Below are 21,812 nucleotides of genomic sequence, written 5' to 3' on the forward strand. Positions count from 1 at the left end.
TGGGCCTTTTGTCTAGAGGAGGTTGAGAGCCCCTGTCCGGATGGGGTTGAGAGCCCCTAATTAAGGAAATAAGGTCCTCTGCTAAAGTTAGAATCTGTGAACTTGTAGAGGGTCCCTGAGGAATAACCCTGGGAGGCATGGCTTTTGTATGTTTAGCAGCTTTAGCCCTGGTGAATGCCTTTATGGACATGGATGCAGGAGGCCTAGCTGCACCACGTGCTGGTGTAGTTTTGTCTAGAGGAATGGTGTCGGAAGTTTCCAAGACACCAGTTTCTGAAGGAAATTCAATAACAGACTCAGCAGGGGCCTCCGGGGCCGAGGTTGTCAGTTGAGCGGTTTCGGGGGTTGGAAGTGCCAAGGACTCTGTTTCAGCCGAGACCGAGACACTCGCGGTAGGCCTGGCCGTGGTTTCAGCCGAAACCGCGGCCCGCGTGTCGGTCCTTGTCCTTCCGTTTCTTTGTTAAATGTGAAGTCGGAGTCTCCGACGGCATATTGTATGAAAAACTAGCCCCAAAAAATTCCTCTGCAAACTCCGCCCGACGTCTAAGAGTGCGTCGGTTGAAGGAAGCACAGGCTGAACAAGCCGAGACGCGTGGTCTGGGCCTAGGCAGGAGGCAGTAAGAGTGGAAATCCTTATGAGGTATTTGTTTCCCACAAGTTAAGCAATTATTAACTTTATCTGACATCGGCTGAGGCAAGAAAGAGTCCCCAATGGGGTACTTAGCTTTTGAAGTCTTCGGTAGCTGAATTACAGGAGCTGGCCGACCGGCACTTGCGAACTGCTTCTGCTTCGGGCACCACGCGGCAAGAAAGACTGAGGAAGATGGCGTCGGCTGACGCTTTTATACCCCAGGCGCTCTGACGTCGGGGAAAGGGCGACATCAGCCGACACCGGACCCAGACTTTGGAATCCGGCCGACCGAAGGGCTGCCTGAGGCAGGACAACCCATATGTGATGACTGCAGATGCATCCTTGAAGGACATCATGCTGTTGATAGTTTAAAGCCCCGATTGCCAAGGTTGCATATGTATAAACCTTCTTACCCAATCTTTCCAGCGCCTTGGAATCTCTATCAGAAGGGGTAGGATTTTTGGCTGTAGAGGCCTTTACACCTTTGGGACCCTGAGAAATAGTCTCAGGATCAGCAGCAGGATTTTTGAAAAGAAATTTGTGGGAGTCAGGAACCCTCTAATATCGGTCAGGTTTACTAGGAGCCCGAGGCAGGGAATCAGGAGCCATGCTTGATTCCAAGAACACATCATCAACAATGTCTAATACAGGAGGTATTGCCAAAAGGCCTATGCTGAGGAAGAAGGAAATCCATAAGCCTCTTTTTTGATTCAGAGAAGTCCTGACTCTCCCAGTGAAAATGTTACCTTAAAGTATGCAAAGTCTCTCCAAAAGGGTAACCCTCAGGAGGAGATGCAGATGGGATGGATTCCTCTGCATCAGAATCCTCATAGGGTGGAATAGAAAATTCCTGATCAGAAGAGGGATCAGAAAAAATGGAAACCTGATCTGAAGATTCATCAGTGCCTAGGCCTCTTAGCAGGGGGTTGGGAACCCCTGATCAAGGTAATTAAATCCTCAGCCATTTTGATCATCTATTTTTTAGGCATAGGGGCCTGAGCACGTGGCTCATGCATCGTTTTTTTAGACATAGAAGTTGCTTTTGACCTTGTTTTTGTTGCTGGCATTGGCTTCTGGATGTTTGAGGCCTGAAAACACCCTCAGAAGCCGGTGCCTGCTCAGCGGACCCATCCAAGGGAGAGACATCCGCGGGTTCAATCCTCTGAGAATCTCACGGCATACCGGACTCCGAATGTGTCTCGGTAGAGGCCTGCGACTCAAAAGTAGCGGGTAATCAGGGGCTGCGAAAGCACCTCACTGAGAACTGGCGACTGGCTTAGGAGAAGCTTCGTCGGTTTTGGATGGTCTATCTCTGTCTTTTTCTTTGCGTTTTTTGTGAACTCCGGTAGTCGGATTGCTAATCGACGACATTTCAGGATAATTAAATCCTGAACCAAAACATTTTGGAGCAAAAATATACTGACGCTTAATAGTGCGTTGGTTAAATCTAGCACGAAACCGACAGCAAGGCATGTTGTGATCAGGGCCTAGGCAAGGAATACAGTACAAATGAAAATCCTTATGAGGTATTTGCTTCCCACAAGTAATGCAATTATTAACTTTTACTGACATCAGTAAGGAGCAAGAAAAAGTTTCCCCAATGGGTTACTTAGCTTTAGTTTGAAGACTTTGGTTCTGAAACTCGAATACGAAAATTTCAGGAGTCGGCCGACCGGCACTTGCGAACTGTTTCTGCTTCGGGCACCGTGCGGCAAGAAAGACTGAATAAAATGGTGTCGGCTGCAAGTTTTATACCCCTGACGACCTGATGTCATGGAAGAGGAGACAGCAATCGACGCAGGACCCAAGACTTTTGTTATTCAGGCCGACTGAGGGCAACCTGCCAGCAGATTACCCAAATGTAATGACAGCAACAGTGAAACACGAAGAACATCTTGGCTATTTGTAGTGACATGTCTAGGTGACATCCTATGAATTCTACCTTTTGGGTTTAGAAGCACATGATTCTTGTGATGGTTGACCGTAATTCCCAGATTCAGCATTAACTGGAGCAGAAGGTCCTGCTGTTGAAGTAGTACATTCCTGGCCGAAGCAGTGAAGAGCCAATTGTCTAGGTCCACTGCTCCTACTGTCACAACTTTTGTAAACACCTTGGGGGCTGTGTTAAGACCAAAGGGCAGTAATCTGAACCAATGATTGGCTCACAGCCAGAAACAGAGACATCTCCTGGATCGTCTCTCTCTATATGACAGTAGGCATCCTGGAAATCCACAGATCACATCCAATAGCCTTTCCTCAGAGGTGGCAATATGGACTGAAGCGTGATCACCTGGAATTCTGTCCGTGTTACAAATGGATTCAGATGACTCTGTTCCAAAATTGGTCTGCAGTCCCCCTTTTTTTAGGGGTTACTAAAAAGGAACCAGACGTAGACTCCAGACTGCAGCTGGTCTCGGGGGACCTGTTGGATGACTTTTCTAGCAGCTTGGAGACTTCTGCTGCTGCAGATTCACAATTACTGGGTGGAATATCAGGAACTTCTCCCGGTCATTGGCGAGTAAGAAAAGGGGACTGAATAGCCTCTAGTTATCTTCAGCACTTTTAATTTCTCCAAATTTTTTGGGTTTCTAATAGAAATAGGGTCCATTCCCGTCATGTTAAGTCAAAGTATGACTAAAGCTCATGAAATTAGTATTGTTTCAATCTTTGATGTCAGACAGAAGTGCTCTTCACAGCACCCTCAATGTGCCCAGTAATGAGTCCTCCTGCAATTTGTATGGAGTTGCATGTAATCGGTAACATATTTAAGTATGACTGTAGATTCTCTTTTATAAAACACCCAAATGCTCCGACTACTATTGAACTATCTGGGTATCTTTCTTCCTCACTGCTCTCGTTTCTGCCTGAAAATCCTGATATTTTATGACTTTGTCTCTCCCTGTATGCAAGACACTGTAGTCACTGGGTTTAGCAATTTCAATGATCAATGCTACTGTTGTCTTTTCATGGACCACTATACCTGGTTTTCTCGCATCTATCTTTTGCGCTGTTGGTAATGAAGGATCCCATGTGATCAGTCGCTTCCTTTTCCAAACGGCACAAGGTTTCTTGGACTATACAGTGTTTTTTTTCATTATCTGTTTATGAACACAAATTTTTATTTGAAGCTTCTGACAGTTATTCTTGTGGAAGCATTTTTCTTTCCTCTATTCTCTCTTTTTGAATAGCTTTTGTCTGGAAATTCTGGGCTTCCTGCATAATAGTAACAATACATAATTTCTTTCTTATCCTCAATAGTCCACTCTATAGTCTGTATGGCCCTTTTCTAGCCTGTACATTTTTGTGGACTGCTACTTCCTTCTATGATGGGGGGGGGGGGTCTTATCTTCCCCCTGGGCCTGGCCTAGTCCCATTGCAGGAATATTTCTCTCTCTTAAGGATTCTACACTGACATTTTTTCCAGTCCTGGTACCACTGTACCTACCAGGATTGGGCACTTTTTTTATCCTGGGACTTATACACCCAACTATCTTTATTTTTTAGCCTACTTCTGGCCATGACATGTGCTACGGACAATACAGTCTATACATGTGTGTCGTCTTCGTGAGATTTTGTGAAAAACTGGGTCCACCTTGTGAAGGTACTCACCAAGACTTGAGGATGAATTCAATTTCAGCAATACTTCTCTCCTTTTGCTGATTTTATCATCTCCCCATTCAGCACCCATGAATCTGTTGTGATGCTCTGCCAGGCTTGTAGCTGCAGAGATAAGCACTCCCCAACTACCTCCAGAGAATAAGTCAGGCAGACCTTTCAAGGGAGCTTGTAGGGCTTTCAAGTAAAGGGACCACAAAAACCCCGATTATGTGGATCCGCTATTGCAGCGACATGAGACGCTACCTCTTCTGCCTCAGGGAAGTCTATCAGCAAGATACTCAAGGGTTACAACCCTGTTGACTTCCTGAATCACATTTTCTTGCCACTCCTCAGATTCCTTCCTGAAAAAGGCCATCTGAGGAGTGGAAAAGCAGGTTTTACCATCCTGTTCACTCCTGATCAGTGTGTTATTCACTTTTGGTTCAAAAAGTGCTGCCTTTCTCCTACTCAGGCTTTGGCTTGTCCATCTTCACTGCTGCAGTCTTTGAAGGAGCAGAAGTTGAAGGAAGAGTAGACCCTTGTCTGGGCTGGGGAGACCAACATAAGTTTCTCTTTCCTAGTTTGGATAGCTCTAGAGCCAAAAAAAGTGAAGGCCTCATAATCTACCTCCAAGTGGGCAGCATCCAAGCAATTTAAACACAGTGTGCAATTCCTGCAGAGGGGGGATGTTATGCTTGCAGGTTGTAAGCTTTTTAAACCCTTGGATTTTATCTGTCATACTAAAAACAGACTACTAGTAAAAAGCACCAAGAGCTTTTTTTTTTTTAATTATAGGCAACAATATGATTCAAAACCTACTGTACTAACCTAGCAACTATAAATGATACAAGTCTCATGCACAGAGCAAAAACTACTAAAGATTAAGTTATAACTAACTGTTCTGGTAAACTAAGCTTCTACTTTAGAAAAGGGTAAGAGAAGCTCTATATGTTTAAATATTTATTAAATATGACAACATTTTTAAGAATAGAAAATAATCTTATCATTTGAGGAGGTGCCTTTGGATACATAGCTGAACACTTAAGGCAGCCATTAAGACACTAAGATGGAGTAGAGGGAATTTTTGAGTGGGGGAAGTCATTGCCATGGATCTGTAACCTTCAAAATGGAGCCAACCTCAAAGGCTGAATTGGACAAAAATAGACATCTGATCAACTGTTTTTGGGTTTGCTCAAAGTGGTTTTCAGTGTAACCACTTAGTAACCACACTAAAAGTAATGGTCAACGTTCATCATGAATCCCATCTGTACAGATATCAAGAATCAATCACACTTCACACAGTACAGTTTTGTACCTACCATAAATATAGATGTCCGATAGGTATGCATCTGCAGTCATAACATATGGGTTGTCCTGCCTCAGGCAGCCCTTCGGTCGGCCGGATTTCAAAGTCTGGGTCTGGCCTCGGCTGATGTCGCACTTTCCCCGACGTCAAAGCGTCTGGGGAATTCCAAACATTTGCAAAATTATAGATATATATATATATATATATATATATATATACACACAAGTATATACAAACAAATACACCATAATAGATTCCCCCAGCTAGCTAAAAGAGGGGTAAACACCCCAGGAATACCACAGAGGGGTAGGAGGGAGGGTAAACCTGACTGCAGATGCATACCTATCGGACATCTACATTTATGGTAGGTACAAAACTGTACTATGTCCTTCAAGGATGCATCTGCAGTCATAACATATGGGTAGAATACCATAGCTAATCTGGGGAGGAGGCACTAAGAAAGGATGGTGTAGTTAAGATCCCCTGCAGGACTGCAGTAGCAAAGCCTGCTCTGGATCTGGAGTATAAAGGTAGATTGTAATGTTTGGTAAATGTATGCACGGAGCTCCAAGTAGCAGCTTCTAAAATGTCCTTGGTAGCCACCCCTCGTAGGAAGGCTGTAGTGGTGGCCGTGGCCCTTGTGGAATGAGGCCTGATGTTTGCAGGAACTGACTTTCCATGAAAGGAGTAACAAAATCGAATGCAATTTCCTATCCATTTTGAAATTGTCTGTTTGGAAATTGCTTTTCCTTGCACCCCAGCAGCATATGCTACCAATAGTTGGTCAGTTTTTCTGCTACTTTTAGTTCTGTCCAAGTAGTAGCGTAGTTGTCTGTGTATATCCAGGGTGTGCAGAAGTTTTTCCCCTCTATTCTGTGGATTTGGGAAGAACGTAGGCAAGTGAATAGCTTGGTTCAAGGATACCCTAGATACCACCTTTGGCATAAAAGTAGGATTAGCTCTTAGTGTAACTCTGTCCTGATGGAAGATGAGAAATGGCTGTACTGCCATTAATGCTTGTAACTCAGATACTCTTCTTGTTGAAGTTATTGCCAGAAGGAATGCAGTATTCCAAGACAGAAACTGGAGATCTGCTGATGCTGCTGGTTCAAAGGGAGGAAGTGTTAGTTTCTCCAAGACAAAGTTGAGATCCCAAGCAGGTAAAGGGGGTTTTCTTGGAGGTTTGATATTTTTGATCCCTCTCAAATTGCTTGAGTAGAGGGTGTGAGAAGATAGGTGGATCCAAATTGTATTCTGCTGAAATTGCTGAGGCATGAATCTTAATGGAAGAATAGGAAAGGCCATTGTGGAACAGTTCTGCTAAGTATTCCAGAATATGTGTCATGTTTGCCACTGTCACATCTAAGCCTTTTGATGTGTTCCAGATGAAAAATCTTTTCCATTTAGCTGAGTATGTCTTCTTTGTGAAGGCCGGCGAGCTTCCATGATAATGTCCTTCACTGTCTGTGATAAAACATTTTGTTTTGGTTTTAAGGGATTTTCCAGGCAGTTAGCTGCAATGTTTTTAAGTTGGGATGCATGATCTTGAAATTGTTCTGCGTCAGAAGAAGAGACCATAGGGGGAGAGGCCATGGTTTTGCCTGTGATATGCTCCTCAACAGTGGATACCAGTGTTGCCTTGGCCAGTCTGGAGCTATCAGAATCACTCTTGGCTGTTCCTCCCTGATCTTCAGTAGAACCTTGTACATTAAAGGGAGAGGTGGGAAGGCATATACTTTTAGAGCTTTCCAGCTGAAAGAGAGAGAGTCCACCCTCCATGCTTGTGGGTGGTATGTCCTTGAGCAGAATGTCTTCAGTTGATGGTTGAGGGGGGATGCGAATAGATCTATCTCCGGCGTTCCCCATGCCTTTGTTATGAGTTGGAAGATGTTTGGGTGCAGCATCCATTCGTGTGCATCCCTGGTAGTTCTGCTTAAGCTATCTGCCAGTGTATTTTCCTTTCCTGGCACGAACTGGGACTGCAGTTGGATATTGAGTTTCAGGCATAACTCCCATAGATTCATAGCCAGCCGGCATAGAGGGTAGGAGTGTGTGCCTCCCTGCTTGTTTATGTACCACATGACCGTGGTGTTGTCTGTCCTTACTAACAGGTGGCCTTGATGGAGGAAGGGTTTGAAAGCCTCGATTGCATGCATCACTGCCAGCATTTCCTTTTGGTTTATGTGCATGTGTATCTGTCTTTGAGACCATAGGCCTTGGATACATTTGTCCTCCATGTGTGCTCCCCATCCTCGGTCTGAAGCGTCCGTGGTGATGGTTTGTTTTGTTTTTGGTTTGTTGAAAGGCAAACCTCTGTTGGACTGGCAGGCCTGAGCCCACCACAGGAATTCCTTTTGAAGGCAAGGAATGATTGGTATCAAAGTTTCCAAACTGTGACTGTGTTGAGACCATACACTCCTTAGATACCATTGTAATTTTCTCATATGCAGCCTGGCCTGTGGTATCAGAATTATGCAGGATGCCATGTAACCCAGGGCCTGCAGGATTTTCCTTGCAGTGAGCTGAGCTTGTCTTGTCAGATTCATGAAGTAATCTGGAAGTTGTTTTGTTTTCTTCTGTGAGAAAGGCCATTTGGGTGGTTGTGTCTAGATCCGCACCCAGAAAGGTTATCCTTTGGGATGGAACCAGTCTTGACTTTTGGATGCTGACTGTGTATCCCAATGCCTGTAGTAGGCGGATGGCATAGGCCAAGTCTTTTATCAAATTTGCCTTGTTGTCCGCTTGTATAAGGCAGTCGTCCAGATAGGGGTAGATTTGAATCCCCTGAAGTCTGCAGTGTGCAATTACTGATGCCAGGCATTTCGTGAATACTCTGGGTGCAGTAGATAAGCCAAAGGGCAATGCTGAGAATTGATAATGCTCTGATCCTGCAAGAAATCTGAGGTGTCTTCTGCAGTTTGGTCGAATAGGGACGTGCAGGTATGCCTCCTTGAGATCTAGAGTCACCAGCCAAGACTCCTTGCCCAACATGGGAAGAAGTTGCTGTAGGGTCAGCATCTTGAATTTTGGCACAATGAGGAAAGTATTCAGTGCGGACAGGTCGAGAATAGGCCTCCATTGATTTTCTTTTCTTGGTACAAGGAATAGTCTGGAGTAAAATCCTTGGTCTTGTTCTGAAAGTGGTACTTTTTCTATGGCTTTCATTTGAAGCAAGTTGTTGATCTGCTTTAAAGCCTCTGCCCTCTGATTTGGTGGTAGGTTTGGCATTCCGTTTCTTTTTGGCAAAGTGTGGAAGTAGAACCTGTATCCTTTGTCTATTATTTGCAGTGTCCATGTGCCCCTTGCAATATAATGCCAATTTTTTGAGAATAAAGCAAGCTTTCACCAAGGGTGCTTCCAGTTGAGCCCTGGTGGGCGGAATCAGAGTAAAGTCATTGAGCCTGTCCTGGTGTAGTAGTTGTTGTTGCTGCTGTTGCACTACCTCTCTGGTTGGCAGGTTGCCACTGGCGGCCTCTGTAAGAGCCCCTAGATTGGCCTCTGCCTCTGGGGCGTCTGTTCCTGCCTCTCTGGGCTCTGTCCGAGTCTGGAAAGGACCAATTCTTAGTAGGCCAGTTTCTGCTAAATCTCGGTGGTTGTACTTGTAGGAAATCCTTAACTGTTTGCACAGATTTTGCCTTTTCTTCATACTTTTTTAAAACCTCCTGAGCAGAGGAGCCAAATAAATTTTGTTTCTCCATTGGAGCATCCAGGAGTTTAGCTTTAACATGGTCTGGCAAAGATTGTTCCTTCAGCCAGGCATGCCTACGAATAACTGCCCCAGTCATAGCTGACCTAAATGAAGCCTCCAATGCATCATAACCACACTTTAAGAAATGATTACTAACCTGCTGTGAGTTGTGTACCAAATCCTGAAGGGATTTACGGTCAAGGGGCTCAGGAGAAGAAAGCTTCTTGTTCAGTTCATCTAGCAAATATTCTTGGTACTGTATCATATGAAATTGACAATTTAGAGCCCTGACGGAAAGAGTTGCAGAGGTATATACCTTCTTTCCCCATTTCTCTAAAGCTCTAGACTCTCTTTCAGAAGGTAAAGGATTTTTGGCAGTGGCAGCCGCAACCCCTTTAGGGCCCAGGTTAATAGTTTCTAGGTCGGCAGAATGGGCTTTATACAGATGGAAATGAGAATCCGGGACCCTGTAGTATCTATCAGGTTTGGCAGGGGCCGGGGGGAGAGTATCAGGGGCTGTACTGACATCATTGTACACATCATCAATTACATTCAAAACAGGAGGTATAGCTACGGGCCTATGCTGAGGCAAATGTAAAAAGGTCCTTAATCTTTTTCTAGAATCCGAGAATTCCTGACCTTGCCATTGAAAATGCTCTCTCATGGAGTGTAGAGTCTCACCAAAGGAAAACTCTTCAGGAGGGGAGGCCGAAGGGATAGATTCTTCAGCATCAGAATCCTCATAGGGCGAATAAGCCTCCTCCTGGTGGTCTGAAAACTCAGAACCATCCGTGGACTCATCTGAAGAGTGTGGGTCAGAAGGCTCAGTCCTGGGCCTTTTGTCTGGTGGAGGGTGAGAGGCCCTGTCCGGGTGAGGTTGTGAACCTCTAATTAAAGAAATAAGGTCCTCTGCAAGGCTGAGGATCTGAGTACTGGAGGAAGGCCTCTGGGAGGTAGTCTTGGGAGGCAAAGCCTTAGAAAGTTTAGCAGCTTTAGCCCTGGAGAAGGCCTTAATGGACATGGAAGCAGGGGGCCTAGCTGCCAAGTGCAGGAGTAGATATGTCCAAAGGAATGGTGTCGGACATATCCTGGACATTGGTTTCGGTAGGCAGCTCGGTAGCCGACTCAGCCGGGGCCTCCCGGGCCGCGGTGGTCGGTTGAGTGGATTCGGATGAAGGAATCTCCGAGGACTCGGTTTCGGCCGAAACCGAGACACTCGCGGTAGGCGTTAGCGTGGTTTCAGCGAAACCGCGGGCATGATGTCGGTCCTTGTCCTTCCGTTTTTTCACTAAATGTGATGTCGGAGTCTCCGACGGCATTTTATATGCAAAACTAGCCCCAAAAAATTCCTCTGCAAACTCCGACCGACGTCTAAGAGTTCGTCGGTTGAAGGAAGCACAGGCTGAACAGGACGATACGTCGTGGTGTGGGCCTAAGCAAGGAAGGCAGTAGGAATGGAAATCCTTATGAGGTATTTGTTTCCCATAAGTTAAACAATTATTTACTTTTCTGACATCGGCTGAGGCAAGAAAGAGTCCCCAACGAGGTACTTAGCTTTTTCGAATTCTTCGGTAGCTGAAATCACTAGATCTGACCGACCGGCACTTGCGAACAGCTTCTGCTTCGGGCACCGTGCGGCAAGAAAGACTGAGGAAAATGGCGTCGGCTGATGCTTTTATACCCCAGACGCTCTGACGTCGGGGAAAGTGCGACATCAGCCGAGGCCAGACCCAGACTTTGGAATCCGGCCGACCGAAGGGCTGCCTGAGGCAGGACAACCCATATGTTATGACTGCAGATGCATCCTTGAAGGACATCTACAAATAGCTACAGACACTCAAGCGTTCCTTTTTCACATGTGCAAAGAAATGCTTGGCAGTTTTTACAGACAATTAAGGCTACGAGCTGTTAAAGTACAGTTTTATACCTACCATAAATGTAGATGTTAGAGTGTTCACATTGCTGCAGTCATTAGACTTGGGTTATCCTGCGACAGGCGGTCCCGCAGTCGGCCAGAGTTCCAAAGTCTTGGTCCGGTGTTGGCTGCTGTCGCTTCTTCCCTGACATCAGTGCGCCAGGGGTATACAAGATGCATCCGACGCCATTTTCTTCAGTTTTTCTTGCCCCAGATGACAGGTGCCCCCAAGTAGATAGGCAATACATATTGCTAATAAAACATATATAAAAAATAAAAACAATACCTTCAGTTACATCAAATACACCACACAGGTTTTATAGGATAGAAAGGTATAGATAAGTCCAGCTAGGACAGAGGGGATGCAGGCAGGGTAACCTGGACTGCAGCAGTGTGAACATTATGGTAGGTACAAAACTGTACTATGTTCATCATGTTACAGTGTGAACATTATGGTAGGTACAAAACTGTTTATAGGTAAAAAGCAAAAACAAAGAGCAGTTGAGTTTGAGTTGAGTTGAGTTGAAACTGAAAAAGTTATAAAGCGAAAACCTTTTCTCAATGTTTGTTGAGAGAAAGGGTTTTTGAACCTGAAAGCTTTGTCGTTTTGTCATAAAGGAGGTACAAAACTGTACTATGTTCATCATGTTACACTGCTGCAGTCATTACACTTGGGTAGAATCTCAAAGCTAAGGTTAGGTGGCTGGTCTATAAAGAGTTAGGATTGGCTAGGAGGCCCTGCAGAACTGCAGTGGCAAATCCTGCTCTGGATTTAGAGTAAAGAGGCAAGTGGTGATGCTTGGTAAAGATGTGCACTGAACTCCAAGTTGCAGCCTCCAAAATTTCCATGGTTGGTACTCCACTGAGAAAGGCTGTTGAAGTGGCTGTTGCTTTGGTAGAATGTGGCCTAATGTTATTAGGGACTGATTTTCCATGCTGTGTGTAGCAGTAACGAATGCAGTGTCCTATCCCTTTGGAAATAGTCTGCTTTGAGATGGCCTTGCCCTGTGATCCTGCAGCATATGCTACAAACAGTTGCTCAGTTTTCCTGAAAGCTTTTGTTTTGTCCAAGTAGAAGCGTAGCTGCCTGTGTATGTCCAAAGAGTGCAGAAGTTTCTCCCCTTTATTCTGGGGGCTTTGGATAAAAAATTTGGTAAATGGATGGTTTGGTTAAGAGCCACACTGGATACCACCTTTGGCATAAAGGTAGGGTTTGTCCTTAAAGAAACCCTGTCCTGATGAAAAATTATAAAAGGTTCCACTGCCATTAATGCCTGTAGCTCTGAGACTCTTCGTTCTGAAGTTACTGCCAGGAGCAGAGCCGTTTTCCATGATAAAAATTTTAGATCGGCTGTATTGGCTGGCTCAAAAGGTGGCAGTGTCAGTTTTTCCAAAACAAAATTGAGGTCCCAAGTTGGTGTTGGTGCTCTCCGGGGCGGTCTTATGTTTTTAGCCCCTCTGAGGTACTGCTTTAGCAAGGGATGAGAGAATAATGGAGGATCCATGTTGTAATGTGCTGAAATGGCAGAGGCGTGGATCTTAATTGATGAGAAGGACAGGCCTTTGTCCAGCATCTCAGTTAAGTATTGTAAAATCTGAGGGATGTTTGGGACAAGAGGGTCAAGGCTTTGAGCCTGTTTCCAAGCACAGAATCTCTTCCATTTTTCTGAGTAAGATTTCCTGGTGCTAGGCCTCCTGGCCTCCAAAATGACATCCATAACAGCTTTAGAAAGAGGTGTTGCCTGTTTGACTAATGAATCTGCCACGCCGCCAGGTTTATGGTTTTGAGCTGACCATGCAGGATCTGATTGTTTTGTTGTGTCAGGTGTGAAGTTTGAGGCAAAATCCATGGTGGGCCTTGAGCTAGGTTCTTTAAGATTTGGTACCAGTGCTGGCGTGGCCAGTCTGGAGCAATCAGGATCATCTGTGGTTTTTCTTGTCTGGCTTTTAGGAGTACCTTTGAAAGGAGAGGCAGTGGTTGGAAGGCATAAACTTTTAGGCTTTTCCAGCTGAACGAAAGAGCATCCACTTTCCATGCTTGTGTGTGGTAAGTCCTTGTGCAGAATTTTTGTAGTTGGCAATTCAGTGGGGAGGCAAAAAGATCTATGTCTGGACATCCCCATTTTTGCGTTACCATGCTGAAAATTTGTGGATTCAATTTCCATTTGTGAGGGTCCATGATATTTCTGCTTAGATCGTCTGCCAGAGTATTTTTCTTTCCTGGCAGGAATTGTGCTTGCAGATGGACTTGATAAGTTAGAGCTGTGTTCCACAAGGTCATGGCTTGTCTGCATAGGGGATAAGAATGAGTACCCCCCTTGCTTGTTTATGTACCACATTACTGTGGTGTTGTCTGTCTTTAATAATAATAATCGCCCTGAATGCAGAAGGTCCTTGAAAGCTGTTAGGGCATTTTGAACAGCCAACATCTCTTTTTGATTGATGTGAAGATGCATTTGTCTGTGATCCACTTGCCCTGAATACATTTCCCTGTCATGTGTGCTCCCCAGGCGTAATCCGAAGCATCTGTTGTTAAGAGTCTGCCTGGCTGTGGTAGAGTGAAAGGCTGACCTTTGTTGAGGTGACATGCCTGTGCCCACCATTGAAACTCCTGTTGTAAGCAGGGAATTATTGGTATTACTGCTTCTAAACTGTGAGAAAGTGTGGAGTCCAAACACTTTTTAGGTACCATTGTAATTTCCTCATATGCAGTCTGGCACATGGTATTAGTAGTATGCAGGATGCCATGAATCCCAGGGCCTGCAGAATTTTTCTTGCAGGGAGATGGGACGTTTTGCCAGTAGTTGAAAATATTGAGTCAGTTGTCCTTGTCTGTCTGGCGTGAGATAAGCCATCTGGGCTGTTGTATGTAAGCTGGCACCCAGGAATATTATCTGTTGCGTGGGTACTAGTTTTGACTTCTTTTCGTTTACTGTGTACCCTAGAGAAATTAGCAACCTTTCTACAAACGCCAGATGCTTTAGAAGAATGTCCTTTCTCTCTGCTTGAATGAGGCAGTCGTCCAGGTATGGATATATTTGAATTCCTTTTTGTCTGCAAAATGCAATTACTGGTGCCAGGCACTTGGTAAAGACCCTGGGCGCAGTAGATAAGCCAAAGGGCAGAGCAGAGAATTGGTAGTGCATTGTACCAGCTTTGAATCGGAGGTATCTTCTGCAATCTTGTCTGATAGGGACATGCAAGTATGCCTCTTTGAGGTCCAAAGTAACAAGCCAGGCCTTCTTGCCCAGCATGGGAAGAAGCTGCTGTAGTGTCAACATTTTGAATTTTGGAACATCCAGGTAAGTATTTAGAGTTGAAAGGTCTAGTATGGGTCTCCAGGCGTTGCCCTTTCTGGGGAACAGGTAGAGTCTGGAGTAAAATCCTTGTCCTTATTCCTGCTGTGGTACGTTTTGAATAGCTCTCATGTCCATGAGGGCTGAAATTTGTTTTTGAGCCTCTGCCCGTTGATTTTGTGGCAGGTTTGGCATTCCTTTTAGCCTTGGTAAAGTGTGAAAGTGGAACCTGCAACCCTGAGACAATATTCAGAACCCATTTGTCTTGGGCGATTGTTTGCCAATTTTGAGAAAAAAAGTGCTAGTTTCCCCCCCAAGGGGGCTGACAAAAGGGAAGTGTTTGGCATACGAAGGGGAAAGTCATTGGGACTGTTTCCTGTAAGGTTGAGACTTGTCCTCACCTCCTTTTGGGGTTGAGGTACCCACTGTCGTTGTCTGTTAGATCCTTGGGGTTGAGATCTGCCTCTCGGGCGTCTGTATCTGCCTCTCTGTGGCCTGTCTGCCTCTGGAAAGGACCAATTCTTTGTAGGCCAATTTCTGCTAAATCGAGGAGGCTGTACCTGTAAGAAATCTTTGACTGTTTGCATAGATTTAGCTTTATCCTCAATTTTCTTTAACATTTCTTCTGCCTTAACACCAAACAAGGTATTCATGCTGTAAAGGAGCATCCAATAATTTTGCCTTAACATGATCAAGTAAACTCTGTTCTTTTAACCAAGCATGTCTTCGAATAACAGAACCTGTAACTGTGGCTCTACAAGAGGTCTCTATAGAATCAAAACCACACTGCAGAGTATGTTTTCCCACCTGTTCAACTGCATGCAATAAATCCTGCATTTGTTTATAGTCAGGAGCTTCTGAGCTTGCAAGCATTTTCTGTTTTAACTGAGCCATTAAATACTGTTGGTACTTAAGCATGTGAAACTAGCAATTTAAAGCCCTTACTGCTAAAGTTGCAGAAGTGTAAACTTTCTTCCACCTATCCAGTGCTCTGGAATCTGTCAAAGGGGACTTGATTTTTTGCAATGGAAACCTTAACCCATTTGGGACCCTGGAAAATGGTTTCTGGGTCAGCAGAAGGATTTTTATAAAGAAACTTGAGAGTCAGGGACTCATACCTATCTGGTTTGGCTGGTGCAGGGGGAAGAGAATCAGGAGATAAGCTGGATTCAGAGAATACATCATCCACAATATCTAGCACAGGCGGAATAGCCAGGGGCCTGTGCTGAGGCAATAAAAGGAAGTCCCTGAGCCTTTTCTTGGATTCTGAATACTCTTGACTTTCCCAATGGAAATGCTCCCTCATGGTATGTAAAGTTTCCCCAAAAAGAGTAATCCTCAGGAGGAGAGGCTGAAGGGATAGATTCTTCAGCATCAGAGTCCTTACAGGAGGGGTAGAGAGTATCCCTGGTCTGAAGAGGAATCAGAGGAAATGGAAACCTGATCAGAGGAATCAGTGTCTGTATCCTGCCTAGGCCTTTTCTCAGGAGGGGGGTGGGAACCCCTGATTAGAGTAATGAGGGTCTTCGGCCATTTTAAGCATCTGTTTCTTAGGCATGGAGGACTGTGCAGGAGAATGCTGTACTTGCTTCTTTGTCTTTAATGGTGTTTTTGTCTTGGCTGTTAAAATCTCAGGAGTCGGCCGACTGGCACTTGCGAACTGCTTTTGCTTCGGGCACCGCGCAGCAAGAAAGACTGAAGAAAATTGCGTCGGATGCATCTTATATACCCCTGGCGCACCGATGTCAGGGAAGAAGTGACAGCAACCGACGCCGGACCAAGACTTGGGAACTCTGGCCGACTGCGGGACCGTCTGACGGCAGGATAACCCAAGTGTAATGACTGCAGCAGTGTAACACGATGAACATCAAGGTGTTCCCCTGTAGTCCAGGGTTCGAGTCCCTCAGCTTCCATTTTTCTCCAAGTGACTCAAAATCATATAACTAGATATTGCTGGTGGGTCACCCCTGTAAAGGGGCATTTTTTAAATTAATTTCTTCTCCCATTCTTGCCAATTATTAACCCTCCTTTCATTCACTACATTACTTGAGGGGTACAGTCATCCAGATAGCCACGAGAGTTGCTTTGTGCTCCTGCTGGTATCCTATCAATGAGGCTATTTTAATTTTTTGTGGCCTAATCACACCCAAGGTAGTGATGTCAGCACTTGCTTCACCACAAAGAATGCTTATGCCATCCAGGGTTACTGTCACCAGCATGGGATGACTACATCAACATCTTCCCTACATTGCGACTGGCCTCAACTCTCTAGCTGAGGACTTGTATTACAGCAGAGGCTCTAGCCAGGCAGGAACTCCACCCCCCCTCCCCATCATGAACCACTATCTGAACTCAGGCTGCCTGTGCTGTAGTCAGACTTTACCATCCATGCCACTGATATACGCAGAACACTTTACTTTGTATGTTAACTAGGTAAACCAACTAAAGTCTACTTCCAGATGTGGACTGGTATCACTGATGTAGAGTCAGCCTCGGTAAGAGGAGGCTGCAAAGATTTGCTAAAATTGTTTCACTGTCAAAACAATAAATAATTAGAATAGCTGGTATTTAACTGCATCTTCAGTGACCAAAGATAAAAAACTATCCTTACACAATGAAGTTGGGAGTTTCTTACGGTTTTCCATTATTTCCTTGTATGAAATGGAATGTTTACAGCACCACCTCCAAAGTCTGAATTACTGTAGCCTGATGTATATCTGGTTCCTAAAATACAAAAAAGGAGATGCAAAGTGTTCACATTGTATTTACTAGCAGCAATATAACCAAACAAATGTATCTTCTTAGTTCACACCTTTAAGCTGCATCTGATTACATCCACTGAATACCACCTACCTACTACTGCAGGATCAGCAGTCATACTTACTCTGAAGAAAATCACTATACTACAAATTTAGAACTGCAATATTAAAAAATGCTAAAAGTGAAGAGATTATATTCTTCAAATCCTGCTTAAAATAAAGTTCTGAGAATGCCTTTCTAAAATAAACATAGATCACAACTACTGGCAAATGCAAACCAAGTATTTCTGATAAAAAACACACACTCAGTCTTGAGATCCCACCTCATGAAATGACACAATTACAGTCACTGCAAAACAATAGCCCGAAATTACTTTCGAGTCACTGTCTGAAAAGCAACGTCTTCCAGCTTTTCCCAGTTAGGGGTCACCACAGCAGATCAATGGTCCGCAGATTGAAAAGTACAGTTTTGTACCTACCATAAATGTAGATGTTAGAGTGTTCACCCTGCTGCAGTCATCACACTTGGGTTATCCTGCCGTCAGGCGGTCCCGCAGTCGGCCCGAATTCCAAAGTCTTGGTCCGGCGTCGGTTGCTGTCGCTTCTTCCCTGACGTCAGTGCGCCAGGGGTATATATGAGGCATCCAACGTCATTTTCTTCAGTTATTCTTGCCCCAGATGTCAGGTGCCCCCAATAGGTAGGCAAAATACATATACATATATATATATATATACACACACATATATATATATATATATATATATATATATATATATATATATATACACACACACACACACACACATATATATATATATATATATATATATATATATATATATATATATATATATATATATATATATATATATATACATATATATATACATACACACACATACATAGAGCTATATAAAAATAAAACAAAACCCTTAGGCACAAGCAAATACACCACAGAGGTAGTATAGGATAGAGTGGATGAGATAAGTTCAGCTAGTTCAGAGGGGATGGAGGGAGGGTAACCTGGACTGCAGCAGGGTGAACACTCGAACATCTACATTTATGGTAGGTACAAATCTGTACTATGTTCATTGTGTTACCCTGCTGCATTCATCAGACTTTGGTTGAATCCCAAAGCTAAGGATGGGAGGTGGAGTCAGACAGGGTTAGAAGAAGCTAGTAAGCCCTGCAAAACTGCAGTGGCAAAATCAGCTCTAGTCAGAGTACAGAGGTAAGTGATGGTGTTTGGTGAATGTGTGCACTGAACTCCAAGTAGCAGCTTCCAGAATATCCTTGGTTGGCACTCCCCTGAGAAAGGATGCTGATGTAGCTGTAGCCCTGGTGGAGTGGGACCTAATGTTAGCAGGTACTGGTTTCCCATGATGAGTGTAACAGAAACATATGCAATGCCCTATCCATTTTGAAATGGTCTGTTTTGAGATAGCTTTTCCTTGTGATCTTGTAGCATAGGCTACAAAAAGCTGGTTTCTCTGAAAGCCTTAGTTTTATCCAAGTAGTAACGTAATTGCCTGTGAATGTCCAAAGAGTGCAGGAGCCTTTCTCCTTTGTTCTGGGGATTTGGGAAGAAGGTGGGCAAGTGAATGGTTTGGTTTAGGGCCACACTGGATACCACCTTTGGCATAAAAGGAAGGATTCATTCGTAGAGAGACTCTGCCTTGATGAAAAATGATGAAAAGGTTCCACTGCCGTTAGTGCCTGTAGCTCGGAGACTCTTCTAGCTGAGGTTATTGCTGGTAGTAGGGCAGTTTTCCATGAAAGAAATTTTAAATCAGCAGAAAAAGCTGGTTCAAAGGGTGGTAGTGTAAGCTTTTCCAGAACAAAGTTGAGATCCCAAAGTAGGTGTTGGAGCTCTCCTTGGCGGTGTCAAGTTCTTGGCCCCTCTGAGGAACTGTCTCAGGAGTGGATATAAAAATAAAGGAGGATCCGTGCTGTAATGAGATGAAATTGCGGAGGCGTGGATCTTAATAGATGAAAAGGAAAGTCCTTTGTGTAACATCTCAGTTAAATATTGTAGAATCTGAGGGATGTTTGGATCAAGGGGGTCTAGGCCTTTAGCCTGGTTCCAGGCACAAAATCTTTTCCATTTGTCTGAATAGGTTTTCCTGGTGCTGGGTCTCCTGGCCTCCAGAATAACATCTATAACAGCTTTGGATAAAGGTATTGGCTGGTTGTTTAGGTAATTTGCCATGCAGTCAGGTTTAAAGTCTTGAGCTGGCTGTGTAGAATTTGATGATCTCGCTGGGTGAGCAGGTGAGGAATTTGTGGCAAAATCCATGGTGGGCCGTGGGCCATGTTCCTTAAAATTGGGTACCAATGCTGGCGTGGCCAGTCTGGTGCAACGAGTATCATTTGTGGTCTCTCTAATCGGACTTTCAGCAGTACCTTTGCTAGAAGAGGTAGTGGAAGGAAGGCATACACGGTTAATGTTTTCCAACTGAATGAGAGGGTGCCCACTTTCCAAGCTAGTGGGTGGAAGGTCCTTGTGCAAAATTTTTGAAGTTGGTGGTTGTGAGGGCTTGCAAACAGATCTATGTCTGGGCATCCCCATTTTTGAATTATCACTGCAAATACTTGTGGATCTAGTTTCCATTCGTGTGGATCCATGATATTTCTGCTTAGGTCATCTGCCAATGTGTTTTTCTCTCCTGGCAGGAATTGTGCTTGTAACTGAACCTGGTAAGACAGTGCAGTGTTCCACAAGGTCACTGCTTGCCTGCACAGAGGGTAGGAATGTGTGCCCCCTTGCTTATTTATGTACCACATGACTGTGGCATTGTCCGTCTTTATTATTAGTTGTCCTGGGTGTAGAAGGTCCTTGAAAGCTGTTAGGGCATTATGTATTGCTAGCATTTCTTTTTGATTGATATGCAGATGCCTCTGATCTGTAGTCCATTTGCCCTGAATGCACTGCCCTGCCATGGGTGCTCCCCAGGCATAGCCCGATGCATCTGTTGTCATAGTTTGCCTGGCTGTGGAGTAAGGTGAAAGGCTGACCCTTGTTGAGGTGATATGCCTGTGCCCACCACAGAAACTCCTGTTGAAGGCAGGGAATGAGTGGTATCATTGTTTGCAAGCTGTGGCTGTGCTGAGTCCATACACTTTTCAGGTACCATTGTAATTTCCTCATATGCAGTTTTGCAAATGGTATTAGTAGTATGCAAGATGCCATGAATCCCAAGGCCTGCAGAATTTTTCTTGCAGGGAGTTGGGTCTTTGTTGCCATTATTTTGAAATATTGAAACAGCTGGCGTTGCTTGTCTGGCGTGAGAAAAGCCATCTGGGCCGTTGTATTCAAGCTGGCACCCAGGAATATTATGTTTTGTGAGGGGATAGTTTCGATTTCTTTTCGTTTACTGTGTACCCTAGGCAACTTATGTGTTTGACAAATGCCAGATGCTTTAAAAGAATGTCTTTGCTTTCTGCTTGAATAAGGCAGTCGTCCAGGTATGGGTATATTTGAATTCCTCTTTGTCTGCAGTATGCAATTACTGGTGCCAGGCATTTTGTGAAGACTCTGGGCGCAGTAGATAAGCCAAAGGGCAGTGCAGAGAATTGATAATGATTTGAACCTGCAATGAAGCAGAGGTATCTTCTGCAAATTTGTATGATAGGGACATGCAGGTATGCCTCCATGAGGTCCAAAGTGACTAGCCAAGCATTCTTGCCCAGCATGGGAAGAAGCTGCTGTAGTGTTAGCATCTTGAATTTTGGTGCTTGCAGATAGGTGTTCAGAATTGAAAGATCCAGAATGGGTCTCCATGCCTTGTCCTTTCTTGGGACTAGGAAGAGTCTTGAGTAAAATCCTTGTCCTTGCTCCTGTGTAGGTACCTGTTGAATGGCTCATGTTCATGAGAGCTGTAATTTGTTTTTGTGCCTCTGCCCATTGATTTGGTGGCAGGTTTGGCATTCCTTTGTTCCTTGGTAAGGTATGAAAGTGGAATCTGTATCCTTGAGAGACAATGTTTAGAACCCATTTGTCTTTTGCGATGATGTGCCAGTTGTCTGCAAAAAAATGCTAGTATTCCTCCCAAGGGAGTTGCCAGGAGAGATTTGCTTGGTAGTTTGAGGATAGAGTCATTGTGTTTGCCTTCTGTTAGCTTGGGGCCCGTCTTCTCCTTTCTGGGTAGCAGAACCCATTGGCGAGGTTTGTAAGGGCCCTGTGACTGACCTCTGCCCCTTGGGCGTCTGTATTTGCCCCTCTGTGATCTGTCTGAAGCAGTTTTTTGTTGGCCAATTTCTGCTGAATCGAGGGGGTTGTACCAGCAAAAAATCCTTGACCGTTTGCATAGACTTTGCCTTATCCTCCATTTTCTTTAAAACCTCTTCTGCTTTGACACCAAATAATACATCCTGTTGTAAAGGTGCATCCAATAATTTTGCTTTAACATGGTCAGGGAGGGTTTGTTCTTTTAACCAAGCATGCCTACATATGACAGAGCCAGTAACAGCTGCTCTACAAGAAGCTTCCAATGAGTCAAATCTGCATTGTAAAGTACGTTTGCCCACCTGTTTAGCTGCATGCAAAAGATCCTGCATTTCTTTGAATTCAGGCAGTTGCGTGTGCTCATTTTTTGTTTTAACTGAGACATTAGAAATTG

The 21,812-nt window shown here is 44.4% G+C and overlaps 1 protein-coding gene across 4 annotated transcripts in view; it reads right to left on the reverse strand.

Moving 5' to 3' along the window:
- LOC122805632 (zinc finger protein 850-like) overlaps positions 1–21,812 on the reverse strand; it is a 281,069-nt gene that overhangs the window by 139,266 nt on the left and 119,991 nt on the right. For all 4 annotated transcript variants that reach the window (XM_044075897.1, XM_044075895.1, XM_044075898.1 and 1 more), the window contains one exon: positions 17,045–17,157. In XM_044075897.1, coding sequence (XP_043931832.1) covers positions 17,045–17,078 — 34 coding nt within the window. In that variant the 5' untranslated portion in view covers positions 17,079–17,157. The remainder of the gene's footprint in view (positions 1–17,044; positions 17,158–21,812) is intronic.

Source organism: Protopterus annectens, chromosome 6.part1, assembly GCF_019279795.1.
Source record: "Protopterus annectens isolate FY-2018-M chromosome 6.part1, PAN1.0, whole genome shotgun sequence".
In the NCBI taxonomy this organism is placed as follows: Eukaryota; Metazoa; Chordata; order Ceratodontiformes; family Protopteridae; genus Protopterus; species Protopterus annectens.